Source organism: Alligator mississippiensis, chromosome 2 (assembly GCF_030867095.1).
Source record: "Alligator mississippiensis isolate rAllMis1 chromosome 2, rAllMis1, whole genome shotgun sequence".
Lineage (NCBI taxonomy): Eukaryota > Metazoa > Chordata > Crocodylia > Alligatoridae > Alligator > Alligator mississippiensis.
Genome location: NC_081825.1, coordinates 247,452,570 through 247,475,686, shown reverse-complemented (window position 1 = coordinate 247,475,686; position 23,117 = coordinate 247,452,570). Strand labels below are relative to the sequence as shown.

Sequence of the window (23,117 nt, the reverse complement as noted above, 5' to 3'; positions counted from 1 at the left end):
TGTCTGATGAATTCCATAGTGTCTTGTTTTCTTGCCCTTCCCTTGAACAGAAGCTCTCCCAGGGATAGAAAACCAGTTTCTCTCTAGCATCCAATGTCTCTTTTCTTCTTTCACTCCCCTCCCATCAGTCTGGTTACAACAGGAAAGCTTCTCAAAGAAAAAAGGCCTCAAAAATGGTTAACACTTTGGTTTCTCAGGAAGCTCATTTCAGTCAAAAGTTCAGAAAAAAGTGCTGAAAACGCTGACACTTCTGTTTTAAAAGAAGAACTTTAATTTGTAAAGTAAGGGAATAGTTGCATAGTGGTACTTCCAGTATGAAGAAGAGGTGCAGAAAATATATATATTTTTTATGTAACAATTCAACCTGGTTACAGAACATCACAGAGACAGGTATAACGTATGGCTCCCGAAAAATGATCCAGTGGCAGCACTATAAAGCTGTTATGTCTTGTTTTTCTCCTGGGAAACTTGTGATGTCAGGTATTTTGTGGTTTGAATCTGAATTTCAAGAAGATGAATAGGAAAGAAAAGTGGGGACTTCAGCCCACATATATTAAGTCTATGTACTCAGCTACACTGATTCAGTCTGTGGTTGGGACAACCTAGCTGACACCGAAAAGTACAGGTATGTGGACACAATGTCTCAGATCCCTTACCTGTAAAATGAGCATACCTTACACTCCATCTGGCAGAAGTATTACATACATAAAAACAGAGAAAGGTTAAGAGCAGTGCTGGTCTGAAGTCCAGGAGAAGGCAGGGCAGGATAGCACCTTAAAGACTAATTGGTTCAGAGAGGGTCTCACAGGCAACAGCCTACTTCATCGCAAGGCCTGCTTTCTACAAATCCATTTATGGGTGTCAAAGATCTGTCTGAAGGCCAAATTTGGCCCATACAGCCCCATCATCTGGCTTCCAGTGATAGTCCTGGGTCTGAGTTGGCCCATACATACGCACCTGGCCTCATGGGCAGGGCCCAGGATGTGCAGTGTACGCAATGCCCATTCTAGCCATTCTGGGATCCCCCCCGCCCATTCTGGGACACATACACACAGCACCAGCTGCAGCTGCTCCAGTACCTGGGAGCCATGTATGGCACAGTCCCAGACCAACTGAGGGATGTTGTGTGTGGTGCTGTGTGTAATGACTTTAAACTTGGAGGCCTAAACTTACTCTATTCATATACATTAAATTAAACTAAATAATTCAATTAAAAAATATTTGCTGCCCAAGTTTTAATGAAAATCAAACTACCAATGAAACAGAAATCATCACTAGCTAAGCAACTGAAATATAGTTTACTGATGTGCTTTACTGAAGCACTTCAGAGGCTTTTTGGAAGTCTTTGACAACATCAGTTCCTTCCATAGGTGTGGAGAGAGTATCCTTTTCATTTCAGTCGATTCAACCAGTTTAGTTCATTCGAACACAAGACACTAACTGAGATCAGTAAAAGCAGAAAAGCTTATATGCTTCCTTTAATATCAAAAGAAAAAATAAGATGTCAGGATGAGATTTACTAGTTCTAAATTCTTAAAGGACAGGGGAACCAGAGAAAAATCAGTTCAATTCACTATCTACCAATAACACTTACTTTATTTAATATTTCAGTTGTTTTGTATTGAAAAATAAGACTGATAAACTTATGTTTTCTTATACGCTATGTTCCGACAGTTTCATTGAACTAATAACCATTTTCAAAGTATGTTTTGTGTTAATTTAAATAAATTAAAATATCCATCCTAATGTAGCTTGCAAAAAATCATGAGCAAAAAATATCATCATTATCTAGTCAGGTCAGTGATATTTTGTACCATCATAAAAAGTAGAAAATTAGAATATGAATGAAGTTAAGTTATGTAACTACTCAAATAACTGTTTTTAGATACGCTTTATCCTTCCGGTCAGTAAAAGGTAAGTACTCTAATTTAACAACAATGAATCAATGTTTCCTTACAAAAATAAGTAAAAAGTACAAAAGCAAAACCAAATTAAAATTAATTATTTAAATCAATATTTCCAGCTGACTGATTTGAATCATGATTAAAACTGGTGATTTAAATCACTTTAATCTGAACCAGTCCATCTCATCACATGGTAATGACTTTTGGTCACTATTACTATGAGAAGCAATCCTGGAAATGACCAAGAAATAAAACATTTTATATTTTATTAACAGACCTCATCCCAGTTATGTTCCAAATATTACATGAAAATATAATTAGCTCACTGCTAAAAATATCTTCCGGTATCTTAATCTCACTGGGGTACAAGCTTCAAATAGTGCAATTTGTTATCATGCGGTTGAAGAAAACGGGGCTAATTTTTACTGGTTCTTTCTTTAACCAAAAAGAAGAATTTCCCTGTTGTCTGACATGATTGCATTTGCTTTCAGCGTTATGTAACTAATTAATGTATTTATACTTGAAACAGACATGAAAAAACATCATTTTTCTTTTACTGGTGAGAGCACCGTTTTTCACTGTCCGCCCCATCCTTTCAACAGAGTAGTGGTTCTCAACCCTCTTAGACTTGAGGTACCCCTCAGAAACTACCAGCACTTAGTTTTCACTAGCTTTTTGACTACAGAAAAATAATTGAGCAATTCTTCTGTTGCAGAGAACTCAGAAAGACTGCAATAGGTCAGAATGTTTTTAACACTAGGGATTCCTCTTTGAAATCTCTGGGTTTACCTTGTGAATCTTGTTTGCACATTTAACAGAGCTTACCTTGTGTGGCACCCTGAACCACGCTTGAAAAGATTTCAAGGCACCCTAGAGTGCCATGGCACCTTGGTACAGAATCAGTGCAACAGAAATGCCTTCTTGCTTATATTTGGCCAGCTCCTCATCACCCTCTCTCTATTTCAGAAAAAGTCCTTATCCTTTGGCATGCAGCACTACACTGGAAGGCAGTATAACTAAGTTCTGAATTAACTGCCTATTTGGGTAATACCTGTTTCCTCCATCTATGAAAAAGATAACAAGATTATCTATCATTATACAGAAATCTCAGATCTACAGAAGAAAATTGTTATATACAATGAACATACACCAACACATCACCCTTTTAAAATATTTCAGTTTCCAGTAAAAATCCTTAAATTTAATTACACAGTGCCAATTAGAGTTCCTAATCTACCTAACGAATATTTTTGTGCATGTACAATCACAGCATATGGTAGAAACCCAGAAGTAGGACTACAGAAAAAAAGTAGTAGCAGGAAAAATATATGAATTAACAAGAACGATGAAATGATGACACCAGTTAAAAACACATGTTAAGTAAAACCTGGCTGTTTGTTTTTTGTCAGATAAAAGGCAAAGCCACACTGGAAAGGCAACAGAGATTTGCCAGAAAAAATGAGGTCCACTTCTCTCAAACATGTCATCTTTTAAAGATTACAAAGATTCTCAAGTTCAATGACTGATCATTGGTTTACCTTCCATTTAGAATTTTATTCTGATACCAAATGCTAAGAACATAATAGAAACAATTTACAATCACATTTGTCTCACTTTATATTGCATATCTATTTTATAGCTGGTATTAAATGAACTTTAAAACCCTCAACTTCCATTTTCTCTATCAGTTATTTAATGTATCCTGTTTTGAGCACAGTAGTGTTTCTTTAATAACATTAGTGTAATATTTTAAGCTTCTAAGAGTCAAGTTGCCTTTTTATGTTAAAATCAGCAGGTAGTTAAATAATACCAAAAATGCTCTTGGCAAACACTCTATCTACATTTAGAACATCTGTTTAAGTTCAAAATTAAACCCGGGGCTAACATTTTTGTATACTGTGCACCATCAGCCTTTCATTTTGCAGCCACACAACTCCAGATGATGTCACATACAATCAAATATTGGAAAAATGATCTTTCATCCCTCAGAGTAGTAGACATGATACAAAAGTGATGCGCTTTTGGGGAAATTAAGTACTGAGCTGAATAACCTTCTAAGTTACACAGTCCATCTCTTCCCACTAAAAATTATGTAGGTTCTTAAAGATACAATCATGAGCCTTAAAAGAAATGGGTAGAATTCAACCGTACAAAGAACGGTGGGATGGCTGTCTACAGGGAACAGGAACAGGGCATCTGGATACATCTTCCTATCTGAGGGAGAACTGGGGCTTTGTTATCTACCTAACAGACTAGCACAGATAGCACCCATAAAGTTGCAGAGTAGGTTCAGAGACAAGACTCCCTCCTTAATTTTGCTTTTTCAGTCAGAGTTCCAAAACAAGCTACTGAAAGCATGCTGACAAAAGAGCTTGCCCTAAATGAAAGTCAGGGTAAAGAGGGCTTATGTCTGGATTTTTAGAGTAGAGGATACCTACCAGTAAAAATTATAATACAGATAATCATCTATATTCTAACTACAATGTGTCCTTTAACCTTTTCCCTAAGAGAGCTACTGACCTTTGAACCTATGAAAAAGGAAACAACCATGTATTCCTTCTTGAGTTTTTCTACTTCTCTAGCTTCATATATCAACTTAAAATGAATCTCTGCTATTATCCAAAGATCACATCTGCTTCAGAAATAAACAACTTTTTTCATGTTTCATTCCCAATATACATTTGCCACTTCGAACACCAAAATGTCTCCTTTACCAAAAATCCTGCTACTTATTCAATTCTGATAGTCCCTTTCATAATCAGTACCTTTATCTTTGTGTTACCAAAAAATTAACATTCGCTTATGTATATTCCTTTTCTACGCTATTTTTCAAAACATATAATAAAAAGTCATTTATGAACTAGTTTTAACAAGAGTTCCATTCATGTATTAAGTGAATATCAGATACCTAGGTTTTCTGTTAAACAATAAACTTTGGCTTGACATCTTGTTTCTGGAAATAACTAAACATTTCTAGAATTAAGATAATTTTATTAAGTGACTTTCTACCCCAGTAACTTCCCTTTTGAAGTCTTGCATATATTGAGTATACTTTAGATAATACTTACCTCTAAAAGATAAGGCTCCATTTGATCCAGTGTTTTTCCTAGATGTTTATCTGGATCTAAACCTGTCAAGATATGTTAATATGTTTTAGAGAATAAAGTACTGTTTAGACATCAGAGTAAACTTTTTTGTAACATACTACAAAGAACTTAGTTCCTCTATATTTAAAATCATTTTGATCCTAAAGTAAACCCATTTAGCTGGAATTCATTTTTTATTCCCTTTGGGAAACTGGTTTCCATGGTTGTGAAAAATAAGGTTCATTTCCTTTGAGCTATGTGTCAACTGGAAAATGCATTGTTTTACTGTATGCTTTCCTTCTGAGTAATTTGATCAAACAAAGGAAAACAGACAACGCAGGTTCACAGTAATGAAAATACTCTATGGATGTTACACAGTAATGCAGTATATATGGAGTGTTTTATTTATATACAGGCTAGCTAGTTTTTATTCTTGCCCCATTAGCAATGAGACAAATTAATTAAGTAGACACATCTACTGAATTTAATATTGCATACTACACTAGAGTGAGAGCATACCATAATCATCATTTTTATTTCAAGAATCCCTTCAGTTTTGAGAGGTAAAGACATTTTTGTCCATTCCCTTTGGATCTTAGTATGCGTTTCCATTCTGTATTATTTTACATTTTGACTAAATAATTATATTTTAATTTAGTTTTTTAAGGTGCAAGTATTGATAATGGTCTCCTTAGGGTTAATGGATACATTTGATTGCCTGCTTTGACTTCTGTTTAGATCTTTGCCTTTTGGTTTGTCAACAGACTTGCCAACCCAAGCTATGATATAATTAGTTGTTGAAAGCAGAGTTCATAGCTGGAACTAGGTAAGAGCTGAATGAAAAATAAAAAACCTTTAAGCTCAGAGTTCTGTAGTACCTGTTGTGTGAACTGGTCATTTTTCCTCCTTCCTTCCATTCTATCTACTGCATCAAAACTATACTATTTTTTTCCATTGGTTGTTGTGTGTGTTCATATTTCCTTGGTTTCACCACATTGTACAACTTCTGTAGCTTGTTACAAAGCTGTCACTGGATATGGCTGCATTTCAAGTATGGCTTAAGCAATGCCTACAATATATAGTTTATGAAGTATTTTGGAATCCTCAAAATGAAAGTCACTATAGAAATGTAAAATTTATTATTATGATAAAGGTTTTGTTGAGGTTAAATAAGTGGCTTGCCTTCGAATTTGGCAATGACAGTATATTCAAGATTCTGTGAAGCTAAAATAATTTTAAAGGAGTGAAATTTTAAAAACATAAATAATAAAATTAAACACAGATTATCTGATAGAAATATTTTTAAAATTGACGGATCGTTAAAATGGAAAGAGTCAGACTGGACCTCCCCTTGTGTGTGTGCGCATCTGTGTGTGCATGCATGCACATACCCCTGTAAAAGAATAACTGAGGTTAGGAACAGATGTTGCATTTGTCCCTGAATATGCTATGCTGTTTGTCCTGGAACAAAAATATCCCAGGATTGGCACGTACATACATCACCCTTCTAATCAGTGGCTGAACGAATGCCATTTTTTTGCCATTGGTTCAATGATGGAATCCCAGGACAGCTGTACAGACATATTTTACAATATCTCGCAATAAAATAATACTACCTTTATCTGGGAAACTTTTTAGGATTTATCCCAGGACAATGGACGCAGGCATCTGTACCACTGTACTTTGTCCTGGGATAACACGGTTTATCCCAGGGTAAATGCAATGTCTGTTTGCAGTCTGAGTGAAACTGAATATTGTTACAAATTATACTCTGCACCTTAGTAACATACCCTATCTAAATTATGTTTGTGACCAATATAACAATCATTTTTAAATTATTTATTTTTATTATGAGATATTTATTTGGTTCTGCAAGACAGCTTTGTTCCCACTGCAAGAAAAACAATAGCAAAACTCCCACAGACTTCAATAGTGTATGATTAGCCTGCTCTGCCTATTTCTTAGGCCTAATATTTTGTTTGAAGGTTTTCTCTGTTAATCAGCAACAGAACGAGACAAGATTGAACTTCTGCATCCTTTTAGAATCTGTAAACATTTTTTAAAGTTTTGATTCTTTCTATTTTTATTAATGGACTACTGTAATGGAATTAAACTGTGTAGGTTGACTATATGTATCATTGCTTTCAGTTCTTTGATTAATGTTTTTCTGTACCTTCTGGTAGTTCAGATATAGTGACCTATGCTGTCAGACACATATATTTTCACTATTTTATTATACTTTTTGTAATAGGAAGCGATACATGTATTATGTAACATGCACAAATGTCTATGGGAAATGTATTTTTATCAGAAGTACTGTAGAAATATGTGATGGTGTTTGGTGCTATAGAGATTATACTACATCAGTTTTGGGATGACTGCATTATCTATGACTGGCACAACTACAACCTGTGCATGTCATCCAAAACAAGTGGCAATAAAACTTTGTATCACCCAAGTCCTTCATATATTTTGTTTATGCTATACGTTTATCTGTCTTTGCTTATTGGGTTTGTTCTTACTCTGTTTTGTTTTCCAATTACATATTGCTTCAACAGAAACAATGTCATTATTACAGAAACAGCAGAATGATATCCTCAATGAAATAAAAAGTAAATATTTATTTAATAAGTTGTATTTTTATAATAGCCACAGAGCAAAGGAGTTCATAGCTATTGTGACCACTATGCTATAAAAAACAGATAGTTACCATATTTACTCAAATACAAAATGAGGTTCCCCTCTCACCCCCATTGGAACGGGGAAAAAAGCCAAGGGTCTTATAATCTCATACAAGGAAATCTCGCTAAATACATTGTCTTCTTCAAGAAGAGACTGGACAGTCACCTTGCTGGGGTCACCTTACCCGAGTTGTCTTTCCTGCCTAGTGTTCAGGCTGGACCTGAAGATCTTGCAAGGTCCCTTCCAGTCCCTTACAATCTATGAATCAATCATTAAGCAGCTGTCAAAAGCAGTATATACACTCAGCAATGGAAACCAACTATGAAGCTGATTAAATATAGCCAATACTGAGCATGACTATAAAACATGTGGCACATATGGGGCAAACATTTTGATGGGAACCTACCACAAGGGTAAGTTAAGGTAGCCCACCTGAATAAGATATATGGTACTGCCCATTAAGCACAATCCCCCTCACAGCTGAGTAAAGTCATGGTGAGCCCACTATACTACATAATTTTTTACTTCCTCTTTACCCCCAAAGCTGAGCTGTGCCTTTCTTTCGCATTTCCAATCATTCCTGTTACTTCACTGACCTTAAATGTCTGACAAACATCACAAAACAGGGCCCCAAACAACTCACCCAGAATCCCTCTGTCACCCCCTCTCTTAGTCTGGTGCATATGATTAGTGTGGTCCAGCCCTCCATAAGATGAAGCCAGACCAGGTTGCCCTGTGCCTCATCATCAGCATATACATTTTAGGAACATCCCAGTACTCTTGAAAAGACCATTCAGTTCCAGTCATGCATGGGAGCTAATTAGCATATGGATCCTTTGTTGGAGGAGAGGGGGAATCTAGAATACACACACATACTGAGCTATGGGGTAACTGTGGCTTGAAACACTGTTGACTATTCTGGGGCCCAGCCCAATGAACTATGTCGTAAATCACAAGTCTCTGGCTTTAGACTAGTATCATGCATAGTTTGAACTACATAGTAGGTGCCGAAGTGCTGCTTAAAAGTGTGTTTATGGAGTACCTGTGCTAAAACTTGCAGCAATTTCAAAAAAGGTAGCATGCATCAATTCCAGCTGAACTAATGCCCAGGTACTATACATAAAATGCTGCAATCATGTTTAATTTCAAGGTTATTGTTTTCAAATTTACTCAAAACATCACCATCTACACATGTGATGGTATTAGGCCACAGTAAATTAATTAACATCACCATAAGAAAGTACTGTCCTTGAGAGATTAATTATATGTGATTAAACGCATATATAGACGTTGATTGCAGGTGTAAATTGTGCCTGAGGAAGCAGAGAATCCTGCTAGCCACCTAGCCACACTGCTTCACACTTTTAGCACCCTCATGTCTCAGCCAGCATCCCTGCCGCCTGACACCGCAATCTGGAGCCTAAGGCAAAGTAGGGCAGGAGCAGCCCTGGAGTAAACTGCTCCACCTCAGCTCAAATTGCTGTTATCCCAGGCTCATGTGTAAATGCTGCACTCGGGAGTAGTTTACTCTGGCTCAAATTGCTCTGAAGTTTATTGCTTCAAATTTATTTCATGTATAGACACACTCACTGATACCACATTATTTTGGAGAGAGAGGGAGAGATGTAAAATATACATATCACACCACATTATTCATAAACTCAACTTCCTCTATCTATAAACAACATTTTGCTTGCTCTTCAGTCCACAAATTCCAAACAATTTTGAAACAAAGATCACAGAAACATACACACATACACAAATAAATCCACTGTATATACTAGAAACATGCAGCCCAAGGTTATGTGTGAATCAGTGGAAAAATTCAATCTGTATTTTAGCTCTCTCTCAGCATAACTTAATTTTATTGAAGGTCTTCACTTTTTCTTTGGAATATATGTATTTCTTTTACATTTTCAATTAATGTAGAAGTGTCCCTTTCATATGAAGATTATACTGTGAGTAGATATAACCTGCAGTTTAGTGAAAGCATTAGGAATTCATAGAATTTACAGTATCAACAGAACCAGTAATCAGCAAACTGGATCTTGCTGGATCATTTAATCTATTAAAGCTTTCATAATCAGCTAGATATACTAATTCTGCTGCTATTATTATTATAATAATGAAATATACTAATATACTATATAAGATTATGAATCTCAGAAGTTAGCTTAATTTTAAATATTTTACATATTTTTCCTTAAATGAAGGAACATACTACTTTGGGTTCTAATAATTATTTAGATTTAAAAATTCCTTACTACATGTCATTTCATCACATAATGCTTATACTTCTTCAGCATAACTAGCTCTGAAGAAAGCTGGATGGGTGGATAAACCCACAACAAGACCCAGGCCCTGGATAACTATATGCAGAATTAAGAAATTAATTAGGAGGAAGAACCATAATTTGCAGAGCTGACATCTATTTTACTTTACTTGCATGTATCAACGAGAAGCAATTACGATTCAATTAAAATATTCAATTTTATTACTTTACTGACTGACCTTGAAGTTAATGCCTGTTTTATTTAATTGCATCTTCTATGAATAAATGTTAACCCTAGAATGTTATGCCCCATTATTTTCAATGCATTTTTCAACTCCCCAACTGAATTATATCAGTTACTTTATTATCAGCTGTCATGAAAGCAAGTGAATCTTTATTTCTTTGAGACAGTCCAGTAAATGATGGGAGAAACATCACAAAAGGTTTGATAATGCTTTTTTAATAGTGCCTGATAAAATGAATTTTACTCTTATGTCAACTTTAGAAGTTTAAGAGTTTTCCTGTAGTTAGTATGTAATAGTACAAAAAATCTAATTGTTCTGAAAGGCAACTTCTAGTCCCTCAATAATTCCTGATGAAACCGTTGACAGGAACTGAACACCTCCTTGGGTATATCAACAACAGTTGCATAAAAATCTCTTGATACACACTGTTTGCTTACTGCCACAAAATAACTGCTGGAAATAGAATATTGCAGTAATGGAGAAATTCAGCAAATTCATATCTTTCTATCAGGAAAAATAAAAAAGAGCAGATGAACATTAGGAAATGGGCATTTCAGAAGTGAAAACCTTAGATTTTAGCAGCATTTTTTTAATGGTTCACTTTCTCCACATATGCCAGTGTAGCATAAAACCCTAAAATATAACCACACTTTCTCAGGTACGTTTTATACTGATACTAAAAAAACCCCCTCAAGTTCTGTTTTCATGACATAATGTTTGCTTAAGATAACATAAAATTTAACAACTCATTCTACCTATGAAAATATACTTGAAAATAACTTTTTATGCATATTTTGGGATTTAAATAGATATTGTCATTTTTTCTTTGGTTTTAACAAAGAAAAATCCTACAAGAAAAACAGGTTTTTATTTACTATACCTAAGTCTCTTGTGCATCTCTTTGGATAAACAATATTGAGCCAGATTTTAATCTCATATGCACCAGCAAGAGTATTAATGTGTCATATTTTTAAGAGCTACTCTACAGTAAACTGCCCTTCCTGCTACACTCCATTTTATTTAATTGTGGTGAAGTATTAGCTGCTTCCAAGTTCAGTGTGATGTACCTCTTAAGTGTTTCAAAAGGCAAGAAAACAGATTTATACTTCTTAGGAAGCACCCTAAAAATTACCCTGAAAGAACAAACAACATCTTTGAAGTGATTCACCTTCAAACGCTTGCAGTTGCATGTGTATGCTCAAGCGTATCACAAGAGGGAGTTGTTCACTCCTCTGACATCCAACAGTGGTTCAATCCCCTTCCCCACATCCAACAAGAGAAGAGAAGGGAGAGTGGGAGGCCTAAACAACCTCCTGTCACTCCCCCTGGCTGGAAAGCACACCACTGCATACCACAACAGAGATTTTTAAGCAGTTCAACAGAGAGGTTGCACATTTGTCTATGGCCTGAAGTGTTCCAAATGCTGAAGCTCTACAAATGGGAGCAGAATTTGGAGCACCTGAAATGTACTTCTGTCCATAGCCTTAGATACCTTCCAACCCTTACAATCCAATTGCCTATATGGACCACAGTCATTAGTTTGGGGAGGAACACATGATGAACTTCAATCAATATTTGCTATACAACAGAAGGTGTATAGCAAATCCAACTGGAGTACTGTGTCCAGTCCTGAGCACCCCACTTCAAGAGGGATGTGGACAACATTGAGAGGGTCCAGAGGAGGGCCACCCGCATGATCCAGGGACAGCAGGGCAGACCCTACAATGAGAGGCTACGGGACCTGAACCTGTTCAGCCTTCACAAAGGAAGGCTGAGGGGGACCTGGTGACCGTCTATAAACTCACTAGGGGGGCCCAGAAGGGTTCAGGGGAGACCTTGTTTCCCCTAGTGCCCCCTGGGATAACAAGGAATAACGGCCACAAGTTGTTAGAGAGTAGATTTAGATTAGACATCCATAGGAACTACTTCACAGTTAGGGCGGCTAGGATCTGGAACCGACTCCCAAGGGAAGTGGTGCTGGCTCCTACCCTGGGGGTCTTTAAGAAGCGGCTTGATGTCTACCTGGCTGGGGTCATTTGAGCCCAGTTTTCTTCCTGCCCAGGCAGGGGGTTGGACCTGAAGATCTACAAGGTCCTTTGCGACCCTACTTCTATGATTCAATTTCCTGCCCCCTTCAAAAAAAAAAAAAAAAAAAAAAACCAAAAAGAAAGGACAAGAACAAATATTAATCTCCCTGAAATTTCACGTGCTACATCTCATCTGTGCAACATTTGTCTGGTAAGTTTGGAAAATAGTTTTAAAGTTATGAGAATTTAGTTTTATTGTTGGTATTGACCTGAATGAACAGTACTGTTGAGAAGATTAGCGAAAGATACCGAGGCATATAAAAGAGAAATACAGATCACGCTTCTAATGGAGTGTCACATTTCTAATAAGCAGAAGAGTTACCCTCTAAAGGTGGAATCAATCATATGCAGTTTGAGGCAAAAGAAAAAAAAGGCAGTAAAGCACTGTGGGCAAGTTCTTGAAGAGAATACGAACTCTTTTCTCCATCTTTTCTGCCAGGCCCTGGACAAGGGGCGGATTCAAATTTAGTATTTTATGCCAAACATGGTAAAAATAAAAATAAATAAATAAAAAATCTTGAGTTGGCAACCATGCTTGACTGCAGAAATTATTTTACAAAATGTTGTCATTCCAGGGGTTCCCTACTCACCCCAACACCCTCATGTCCACTCCAGGGAAGAAAAAACCGAGTCGCGGAGGAAGAACTGGGGAAATGATCACTTAGCTCTTCAAATATTCTTCTAAGTCTTTTCCTTCCTATCAGTTGTTCTGTTTAAAACTGTCTTCTTCTGTCTTGGAATGTACCTTAAAAATATGTATTATATATATAGAGCTTGATCCTTTTCTCTTTCAATTCAGCATAAAAAATAATATTGCTCCACTGCAGCTGTGTGTGTGTGTGTGTGTGTGTGTGTGTGTGTGTGTTGGGGGCAGGCAGGGGGGAGAAGGGGAAGGGACAAATTCAAGACAACCCTCCAATAATTGGATTTTCTACCTGGAAAATTACAACAAAGTTATAATTATTTTCATATAAAAAAATCTAATTATTAAGTGGGTTGTCTAATATTTAAAATCATCTGGAATTTGGGTAAATACAGTATAACAAAGCTGGATCAAACCAGGGTTGCCAACTGTACATAACTTTAAGGACAGTACATGAAAAATAAACCTAAAAACTCCTTTCTATAAAGGCCACAAAAAACTGACTGGTCAGAAAAACACTAAGCAACTGGAGCTTGAGTTAAGATCCCTCATCAGAGGCAAGTGCTGAAGAACAGATGGAGCACAGCAACACAACTTGGTGTCTGAACAGGAGTATAACACCCAACAAGAAGCACTATCTCAAAGTATGGTCCCCACCCTCCCAGCCATGTACTGTTGTTGCAGCTGTACCCATCTGTAATACTGTTGCACAAAAGCAGGCAGTTCTTCTTTAGGGGTCCATGCCAGGATGAGGGGGGGGAGGAAAATGGCGGGGAAGGGGGGGTGTGGGCAGGCAGCACCAGTGGGGGTAAGGCTAGAGAGGAGACAGCATGGTACAGGGTTGTCAGGGACATGAAGGTGGCAGGGTGGGTAGGGAACCTCTGGGATGACAGCAATATGTAAAACCATTTTTGCAGTTAAGCAGAGTTGTCATCTCAGTAATTTCTGTTTTGTTTTGTTTTTACTGAAAAGCTACAAAAAAATAATCTGGCAACCATTTTTTTTTTTTTTTTTTTTTACTATGGTTGGCATTAAACCCTAAATTTGAATCTACATTGTCTAGGGCCTGTAAGAAGGGTTACATTTACATTATGTAAAACAGATATCAATAAAAACATGTGTCAGTAAAAAAGTTTACTCTTCAGTAAAGGTTTGCAGATTGTCAATAAAAAAATCTGTCTTGTGTTGGCAACACTGGATCAAACCCTTAACATAATTTTAAACAGTGCCTCTCCAACAGCCTATTTCTATTTCTAAAAAGAATGACAAACTATAACGTTTTTCAGTGGTATTAATTGTGCACACTTGTAACACAGTTAAATACAATAGTAGAGAAAATAGATTTGATCTTTCATTTCCCAAACCATTGACACTAAAAAAGACTGTAAAAAAATGCTAAAGAGATACTTTTGGTGAGGTGAGGTACAATAACACAAATGTTAGCTCCCTTGAAATAGATCTTCAACTTTAATTTCTTTGATAACTGTTGTATAAAACTGTTTAATAAACTTAACTTGATTGTGTTCTTCATTGGGATGATGTATAGTAATAGAATTATGCTGGGGTTGAATATGAAGATAAAATAATGCTTCTAATGATAGGTGGTAAGCTAAATTAAATGGAACTGTTCTCTGCTCTGTTCATTTTGGCATATGCTTTTAATATTAGATTTAACTAAAGGTGGCTTTCAAAAGCTTCTCAAATATCTTCCAAACTAGGATAAAGCCTATTATCAAATTTCAGAATTCTAAAAGATAAAAGATCTGAAAGCTCTTCATATTAACAAAATTAATTTTATCTTTACTCTCTTGTGATTCTTTGGAACATCAAAGCTATCTGTGTTTTAGTTACAGTCTGGATTTCAAAGGAAACTTAGAGTCACTGTTTAGTAAAGGAAACATCTTGAAAAAGTGTAGCTCTGAAGAAACTTTTTACTATTTCATCAACTAAAAAATCATTTTTTTTTCACATAAACTTTAACAGCCCTGAAATTTCTATGGTTTAAAAAGCTGCAGAGAACTTCTAGATAATACTAAGTGATTGTGATTATCAAAATACTACGCACTAAATAAAAAAGAAAAAGATGTAGTCTGTTCCAATTGGAACTAGAAGGAAAAATCCTTCCTGAACCCAAATTTGGTAAGTGGCATAGGGTACTGGCACAGGACAGAAGCAAGACACTTCTGCCAAGAACCTCTGGATTTTATAAGTGCCAACAGAAGCATCAGCCCACCCCAGTCAAAATCCCTCCACTTTGCCAACAACCCAATTCTTTAAAGGCACAAAGACCCACACAAAAAACCCACACCAAAACAAAACTAAACAAATTGTAGAAGTTAGTAGCACTCAAAAGGTGAAAAATATAATCCTGCCTGGTCCCAACTGACAGCACAGAAACAGGAGAGTAACAGACATCTTATATACCACAAAACCCTCTGTGGACTGTGAAATGTATGACAGAAAACACCCACTGATTGTCAAGCCAGAATTCCTTGTTCCTTCCTTACATAAATTTGGCAAATTCAATCTTAAAGAGATTCAGCTTCCTTCTTTCCAAAAGTTTGCTTGGAAGACCATTCTAAAACTACTAATCTGATAGCTAAAAATCTCCTATTTCCCCAACATATCTTAACTGTAACCAGTTTGGAGCTATTTGATTTTGTCCTGTCATTGTTTTTGAGCCTGACAAGCTCTTCTCCTTCTTTAATGTTTTCCCTACAAATGGCTTGCTAAAGAGTTATCATATTGCCCCTCAATCTCTGTTTTGTTAAACTAAACAAGACAAATTCCTTTAATCTTCTCTCAATCTTCTCCATTCCCTGGATCATTTTAATGGCCCTTCTTTGAATTCATTTCAGATTAAGTTCATCTGCATACAACATTCTAAATAATAATTTTCTACCAACATCTTATATGATAGTGTAAGTACCTCCTTGCTTCTACTACATACACAGAATGTAAGATAATGTTAATCTTTTTCATAGCTGTGTTGCACTGGTGCCTCCTGGTCAACCTACAGTCAACCAATATGCCAAGGTCCCTGTGTTCCTCAGATAACCCTGGTCTATATGTCTCCATCATATTAAGCAGGGATAGGCAACCACCAGCACACGTGCCTGAATGTGGCACTCAAGCACATTTTGCTTGGCACATATGCATCAGGATGGACAGCAGGGAAGGGGCTGTGATTGCAATGCCACTACAAGGATCGGGCCCTTCGTGACTCCCCCACCATCTGCCCCTGGCACGCCAACATCTTACAAGTCAAGGCTGCGGGTGGTTTTGGCACTCTGCTGACCCCTGATATAAAGAAAGTCTTAGTTATGGGTTCCTAAATGTCTGACTGTAATTTATACTATTAAACTTCATGCCATTTCTTCTGTTTCATTTCATAAGATTATCTAAATCTTTGTGTGTAATAACCTGGTTCTCTTCAATACTGGCAATGTCCCCTAGTTTAGCATCATCTACAAATTTCATAAGGAAACTTCTAATTCCAGTTCCAATGTCATTCTTGCTTTGTTCCTGCATTCTTTGACTATGGAAGGGTATTCTCAGTTCCACTTTCTACTTGTAGATTTGTTGCTTATTCACATCACTCTGTTTGAAGTTCTTCTTCATCCATAAAGGTCTGTAGTCCCTCCTTACAGTTTTTTCCATCTTGCTTTGAATGCAAGCTTCCAATAGTACTTGTACTTTTGTTTTTTTGTTTTAAAAAGAGTTCCATGCTGTTTCCAAATCCACCTCTCCCCTACATCTTAATCCAAAATACCTCCTCCTTAACTAATTGCTCTGTTTTTTAAAGTCAGCCTTTCCAAAGTCCAAGATCTTGTTACAGACCTGGTCTTGTCCTCCTTTAATTTATAGTGATATTACACATTACAATTAAATCATGTTAAGAGCACATAAAACTTGAATGATCACACATTAAGGCTCATTAACAAGTGATAAGTGCCCTTTAGGCATCTTAAAGTTATGACAGTTTGCACAAGGATTATCTTTGAGCTATTACCTAGCTTGAGTTTACTTCTGAGTGTTCACTGGAGAGAAAACCACAAAATTGCAGTCCTCCAGTATCCCAGGAAGCATTGCTCCCAGGTGGACTAAGTATCATATAGGATTCCATGGCCCTGGACTAACAGCTAGAAACCACTGGACAACAGGTGGGTGGGGTGGAGTGAGTGGGGGATGGGGAGGGAAAAAGGGTGAAGGGTGCAGGACTGGATGAGGAAAGAGGGAAGGAGTAGGAGGGATGGGTTCCTGTCCCTTCTGCCCCCCCAAATCACCCCCCCATTCCTCAAATTGCCCCCTTTACCCCAGATCATTTCCAACTGGACTGTATGTGACTTGTATCAGTTTACAACCAAGCTATCTTGCCCTTCCAGTGCTTGGTGCTCTTCTCTCTTGGGCCAGCTCCTCATTTTCCAGATGATCCTCCTCTTGTAAATTTAACCTCATTATGGAGATTTTGTGGAATTCTCCAAGACCCTCCTCACCACTCTGCCCTGAGCTCCTATTTTAAAGTTCTTCTTATCAGTTGGTCAAGCCTTGATCTCAAAAGTCTATTTCTTTCCTTATGTAAATGAAGCCCATTCCATTATCTGCCAATGCCCATCAGTGGTCATATGTTCTAAAGCACTCCTCACAGAACAAATCCTTGAGCCATCTATTTTATCTTCATCAACTTTTTCCACCTTTCTTCTCCTTCCAGCTTACACATAAACCTACCTTTGCACTCCTGACCTGTTTCCTTCCACCCAATTATCTCCAGATCAGCCTGCTGTGGGGGTTTTGGTTTGTTTTGTTTGTTTGTTTTTATTTCTCCTCATGCATATATTGCAATCAACTTAAAATTAAAATAGTCAAAATTGAAATCCTTATCTACAGTGTGAAGCATATTTCCTTCCTGTTTTCCAATCCTCCATTACCTGTCCCTGCTAAAAATATAAAGAATATCCCCTTTGCTCAGAACCATAGTCTGGGTGTCTTCCCCCTTGACTCATCCTCTGAGTGAACAGTCAAGTTGTTTCAAAGTCTTGCTACTTCTTTCTCTATAACTCACCTCAACTTTAACCTCTTCTTGCTATCCATGGATCCTCCTTCCAGGCCTAACCATCTTATGTCTTAATTACTACACACACTTTTCTTTTCTAGCCTCTCTGACATAAACCTCAAATACAATCAATAGTGAGCTGCTAAAATTATCTTAATATTCTGTCACCTCTTTCCATCAAGTTTTCTCTCCACTTCAAGACCCACCAACTCAATCTCTGCACACTTATCCAATCTGTTTCATCACAGCATTCATGAATTTCATGGTTTTTACCTGTTGCTTTCCTACTCAATTTGCTGTTTTCCACACTGACCCTGGAATGCATACACCTGTCTGAGTAAAATGGCTCCTACCATAAAAACTATGAGCCCTTCAACAGCACGTCTTCTGGACAAATGCAACAGAGAGCTTCCTTCCTTTTTTTAATCTGAATTGTGTGGCAAGATGAATTCAGCACACAAATGTACTAAGGAAACATAACCAAAGCACAAATGTCAAATACAGATACATTATAGTATAAGCAGATTATCAAAGCTTTGCTCAAAAACGTAATTACTCTAGTATGCGTTGGTTAGGAAACAATAAAATGGATGGGAGGTATCCATTTGATTAACCATTTGTGTCAACTCCTACAAAAAATACAATAATAAAAACAAGTTAAAAGTAATAAGATCTGCATGCAAGATTATTATTAAAGATAACTTTGCTGCAGGAAAGATCTTTCTAAAAGAAGTTAAAGGCCATATTTTAGTCTGCTTTATTTCCAAGAGAACAATCACTAAAATCTTGTACTGGGCAAATGATAAAAATACTATTTGCCAAACATAAAATGATAATAAACAAAAGCAGTCTTTTCTCATTAGTAAAAATAGACAGCAAAGTGCTGTCACAGATTCCATTAAGGGTCTAATATCTAGTGGCTACCTTAGAAAAAAAACAATGAAAAAGCAACTTTATATAACGATTAACTGGCTAAGAAAGAATAACTATCATGTAGTTTTCATATGAATGTGAAGCAGTACTTGTATTTACACTGGAGTCTGGAAGACAATGAAAAAGATCTTATATTGATTTATCTTCTCCCTCCCTTCTTTGTGACATTCATTTTGTCAACTCCTCTCTTTATAGCGTATGAAAATATTTTATTAAAGAAACTGTTCTTGTTGGCTCTGAACAGCACCAAGCACAAAGTCCTTCCTTCCCTCCTCCCCAAATCTGATCAGACCTGACTGGAAAGACAAACTTTAAAAACTGCTTTCCAACAAAATGAGAACTAGTTTTTAGAACAACTCTGGTACTATTTTAGCATAAAATGAAAGTGGCAGACCTTCAAAAATTTTTACATAACCAGCCACTACATGCGTAGTAGGAAGTTGTTTCAAAATCTTTCCTAGAGTTTTTTTATGTAAATCTTTCTCTACTGATGTCAATAGGAGTTTTGCCATGGATGTCAAAGGTCCTACTACTGCAGTGGTGCTAACAAAGAACAAAAGAGACATGTACATGTAGGTAGTTTGATCTGAACAACAAACATGTACTATATAAAAAAAGACTATAACTACACTGAGCCTTAACTACCTCTCCCTCTTGTTCCATCTCCATAAAAGGCTGGTGTACAAAAATATCAAGTTTTCCTAAACTTGTTGATAACTTTAACCTAGGATTCCATATATACACTTGGCTTCCATTGTTCTCAAATAATTGGAGTACTGCATCCAGTTATGGACACCACACTTTAACAAGGACATGGACAAGGTTGAGATAATCCAAAGAGCCACCCGTATGATCAGTCTTACACAGCAAGCCATACAAGGAAAGGCTGAGGGATCTAAGACTCTTCACCCTGGAGAAAAGAAGGCTGACAGGGGACCTGGTAACAGCTTACCAGTACACTAGGAGAGTACATCAAGGGCTTGGTGAGCAACTATTCACCAGGGCACCTGAGGGGAAAATTAAGAGTAATGGCCACAAACTCCTGGAAGACTAATTCAGGCTTACCATTAGTAAAAACTTCTTCAGTCAGGGTGTCCAGACTATGAAATAAGCTCTGTGCAATCACCTACCCTGGAAATCTTCAAGAGGAGACTAGACAGTCACCTTGCTGGGGTCACCTGACCCCCAGTTACGTTTCATGTTTGGTGCAGGGGGCTGGACCCAATAATCTTCCAAGGTCCCTTCTGGCCTTACAATCCATGAATCTATGAACAGTGTTAGATCATACTTTCTATCCTATGATCTTAAAAAGGTCTAGAATTTAGAAAAAAGGATTTATCATTGGCAAGATTTTCATTTTCAACTTAATATTTTTATTATTTGACCTCACAATTACAAGTTATTATTCTAACACTTAATCCTATAATGGATCATTATTATACCATAACAAAATGGGAAGGATCTACAAAGTCTAAACTGACTGAACAAATGCATATTAATCCTGTATGCTATAAATTTTAGTTTTAAAAATTCTGATTTTGATTAAAATATTGAATAAGCCATTTCTTTTCTCTTCTTCCTCCTCAAGCAAACAATCTGCACTAATTCTTATAGAACTTACTGAAGGTGAACCAAAAGGCTTTCAGAAGATTACTGTTAAAATATTAAAGAAAACTAACCCTGCTGAGGATAAATTGCTTTTATGGTAAGTAAGACATTAAAGTAATTTGAATTATATAGACAACATATACATATGTATTGCAGTTACAGCTTCTACTTCATTCTTGACTCAGGTCAAGATTTACATGTAAGCTAGTGTGCTGAAGTGAAATACAATTGATATATTATTCATATTATCCTTAGATATTGAAAACTGTTGTGGCAGAAGGGGGAGCCCAGTGGGAAATCCCCTAAAATGTGATCTTCCTTTGGGTCTCCCTGATGCTTACAGGTGAATACATACCTGTATATATACCTAAAGGAACATTTGCTGCTCAGTGCACTCCCATAGCTAGTTTGGTTTCTGACTTGTGGCAGATGAGATAAAAAATTAGACAGAGAAATTATATTACGTATACAGAATGTGAATCACTTGTGCATAGCAACAGTTTAAAATATGTGGCCCAAAGGCTCAACAAGCCTGCAGAATCATCCTGTCCCAACCGCTGGTAGTCCCGTGGGCTACTGGCAGTTGTGGGGTGTGGCCCGACGCAGAATTAGAGGTCCCTGGACCTCAATGGACATGGCTACCAGCAGCAGACTGCCAGAACCATGCTGCTACCCAAATGCAGCTCTGCACTGCTGCCTGAATGCAGTCCCACCTTAGTTGCTGTTGGCCCCAAAGACACTTCCCAGGAGGAGCCCCTATAATCCAGGTCCAGCCCACAGCCCAGGGTGAGTTTGACATCCCCAGTGTAAAGATTCTGATATACTTCTATGAGCTAACTAATACTTTAACCCAGAATGATACCACTGGTTAAGAGTGAGTAAGGGCATCAAAACTGGGCTCTTATTGATTATGTTGACCTTTCATCATAGGGCTTTATATGCTTCATTTGAATGAAATATAGTTGTAAAACACAAATAGCCACTAATAACTATTGTTTAGCTATACCTGACTAACTTGTATTATTTCAATTTGCTGGAGTTTCTGTTCAAGTAGAAATACATTAGGGGAAAGCTCATCAAGTATCACATACTTACAGATTTTAGGCAGCTCTAGGAAACATGGAGAAGTTGCTAAAGATACATTTGTTTAAACAATATTGTGTTATTGTTCATGTCTGCTGCTGAGTTATGGAGTATTTATCTGTTGTTATTGGCACCTCTAAAATCCATTCCCTTTAATGCTTCAGCCTTGAGATGAATTGAAGCTGACCTATTTATATAATTGAAGAGACAAAGATACACTGTGGATGGGTTAGTAACTATGTTTTTGTTGCCCATAAAAACCATTCCCTCAGTAAGTGTTTCTATTGGTTTCTCATCCTGTGGAGAGGCACCATAATACAGAGATAGAAAACTTTAGCCACTGGCAAAGTTTACTCTATTAATTTGTAAAGGCGGATTTAGGGAGATGCATTAAATTAACACTCATTTACTTGTATAATTATGTGTTGTCTAGATAAAATGACAGCCCTCAACTTTCCAATACTAGCACTGAGTTGATGGAAAGCAGGACAGGGGAGGGTGTGTAAGCATGCCATCGTTGATGAATGTCAAGCTCAAGTTACATGTTTGCCTGTTGCTTTAATGTCTATACAACATACTATCTAATGCATTACCTCTCCAACTTTTAAATCTGTTATTTTAATGCATTCTTTGCAATCTATCTTAAAAGCACACTTGATTATTGAACTAAAAGGCAAAAAGGTAACCTGTATCTTAACTTATTTGCCACCTGATATGTTAAACAGACTTCATACCTTGAAACTACTTTAATAAAGCATGCAATTATCAAAGCACTGGAGAATGGCCCCAGAGCACACAAGCTCCATTAAATTTGCTTACTTCTAATTATACCTGCCTGAGGCAGGTGAGAAATTGAGTCTGATAAGATCTTTCTTTTTACCTGTAGCCAAAAAGAAAAAAAAGAAAAAAAAGAAAGAAAAGAAAGAGCAGTAATTTTCTGTCTAATTACTATGTACAACTATTTATGGTATTCGGTCTTTAAATGAACACTTTACAAAGCACTCTTTGTACCCAGCCCCGTCCATTTTAACTTTAAATTTCAGAGGTACAATAGGCAAGTTTATCTTGCTCCAGGGATGATACAGGTCATCAACAATGTTAACCCCTCAAGTCATTTTCTATACTAGTCAAATATTTCTAATTTCAGTATATTTTTAGTAGATTTGATTTAAAAAAATAAATTTAGTTAGGTACTAAAATCCTTGTGACAATTGTATATATTTCAAGAGACCAGCCAATTAACAAAACAAATAAAATCACTGGGATCTGAAAAGGCATATAAAATATTTTTTCCAAACACATTCTTTTGGCTTACATTGAGATAAGAACTGTTAAAAATGTAAGCAACATCCCTTTTTCTGGATACTGCATATAACCTCATAAAGAACATTTGCATCTTGTTTTTGTTTCTTATTTAAAGACAGGTATTGTGCAACAGGAAGAGGAACAAAAAGGCTCTTAAATATGAGAACATCTCAAATAAGCTATGAGTGAATGACATAGGTCTATATTTCTAGTTAT

The 23,117-nt window shown here is 36.8% G+C and overlaps 1 protein-coding gene across 3 annotated transcripts in view; it reads right to left on the bottom strand.

Moving 5' to 3' along the window:
* The window catches only part of DPH6 (diphthamine biosynthesis 6), a 425,610-nt gene that overhangs the window by 294,551 nt on the left and 107,942 nt on the right, over window positions 1–23,117 (bottom strand). For all 3 annotated transcript variants that reach the window (XM_019496211.2, XM_019496209.2, XM_059723009.1), the window contains exon 6: window positions 4,973–5,034. In XM_019496211.2, coding sequence (XP_019351756.1) covers window positions 4,973–5,034 — 62 coding nt within the window. The remainder of the gene's footprint in view (window positions 1–4,972; window positions 5,035–23,117) is intronic.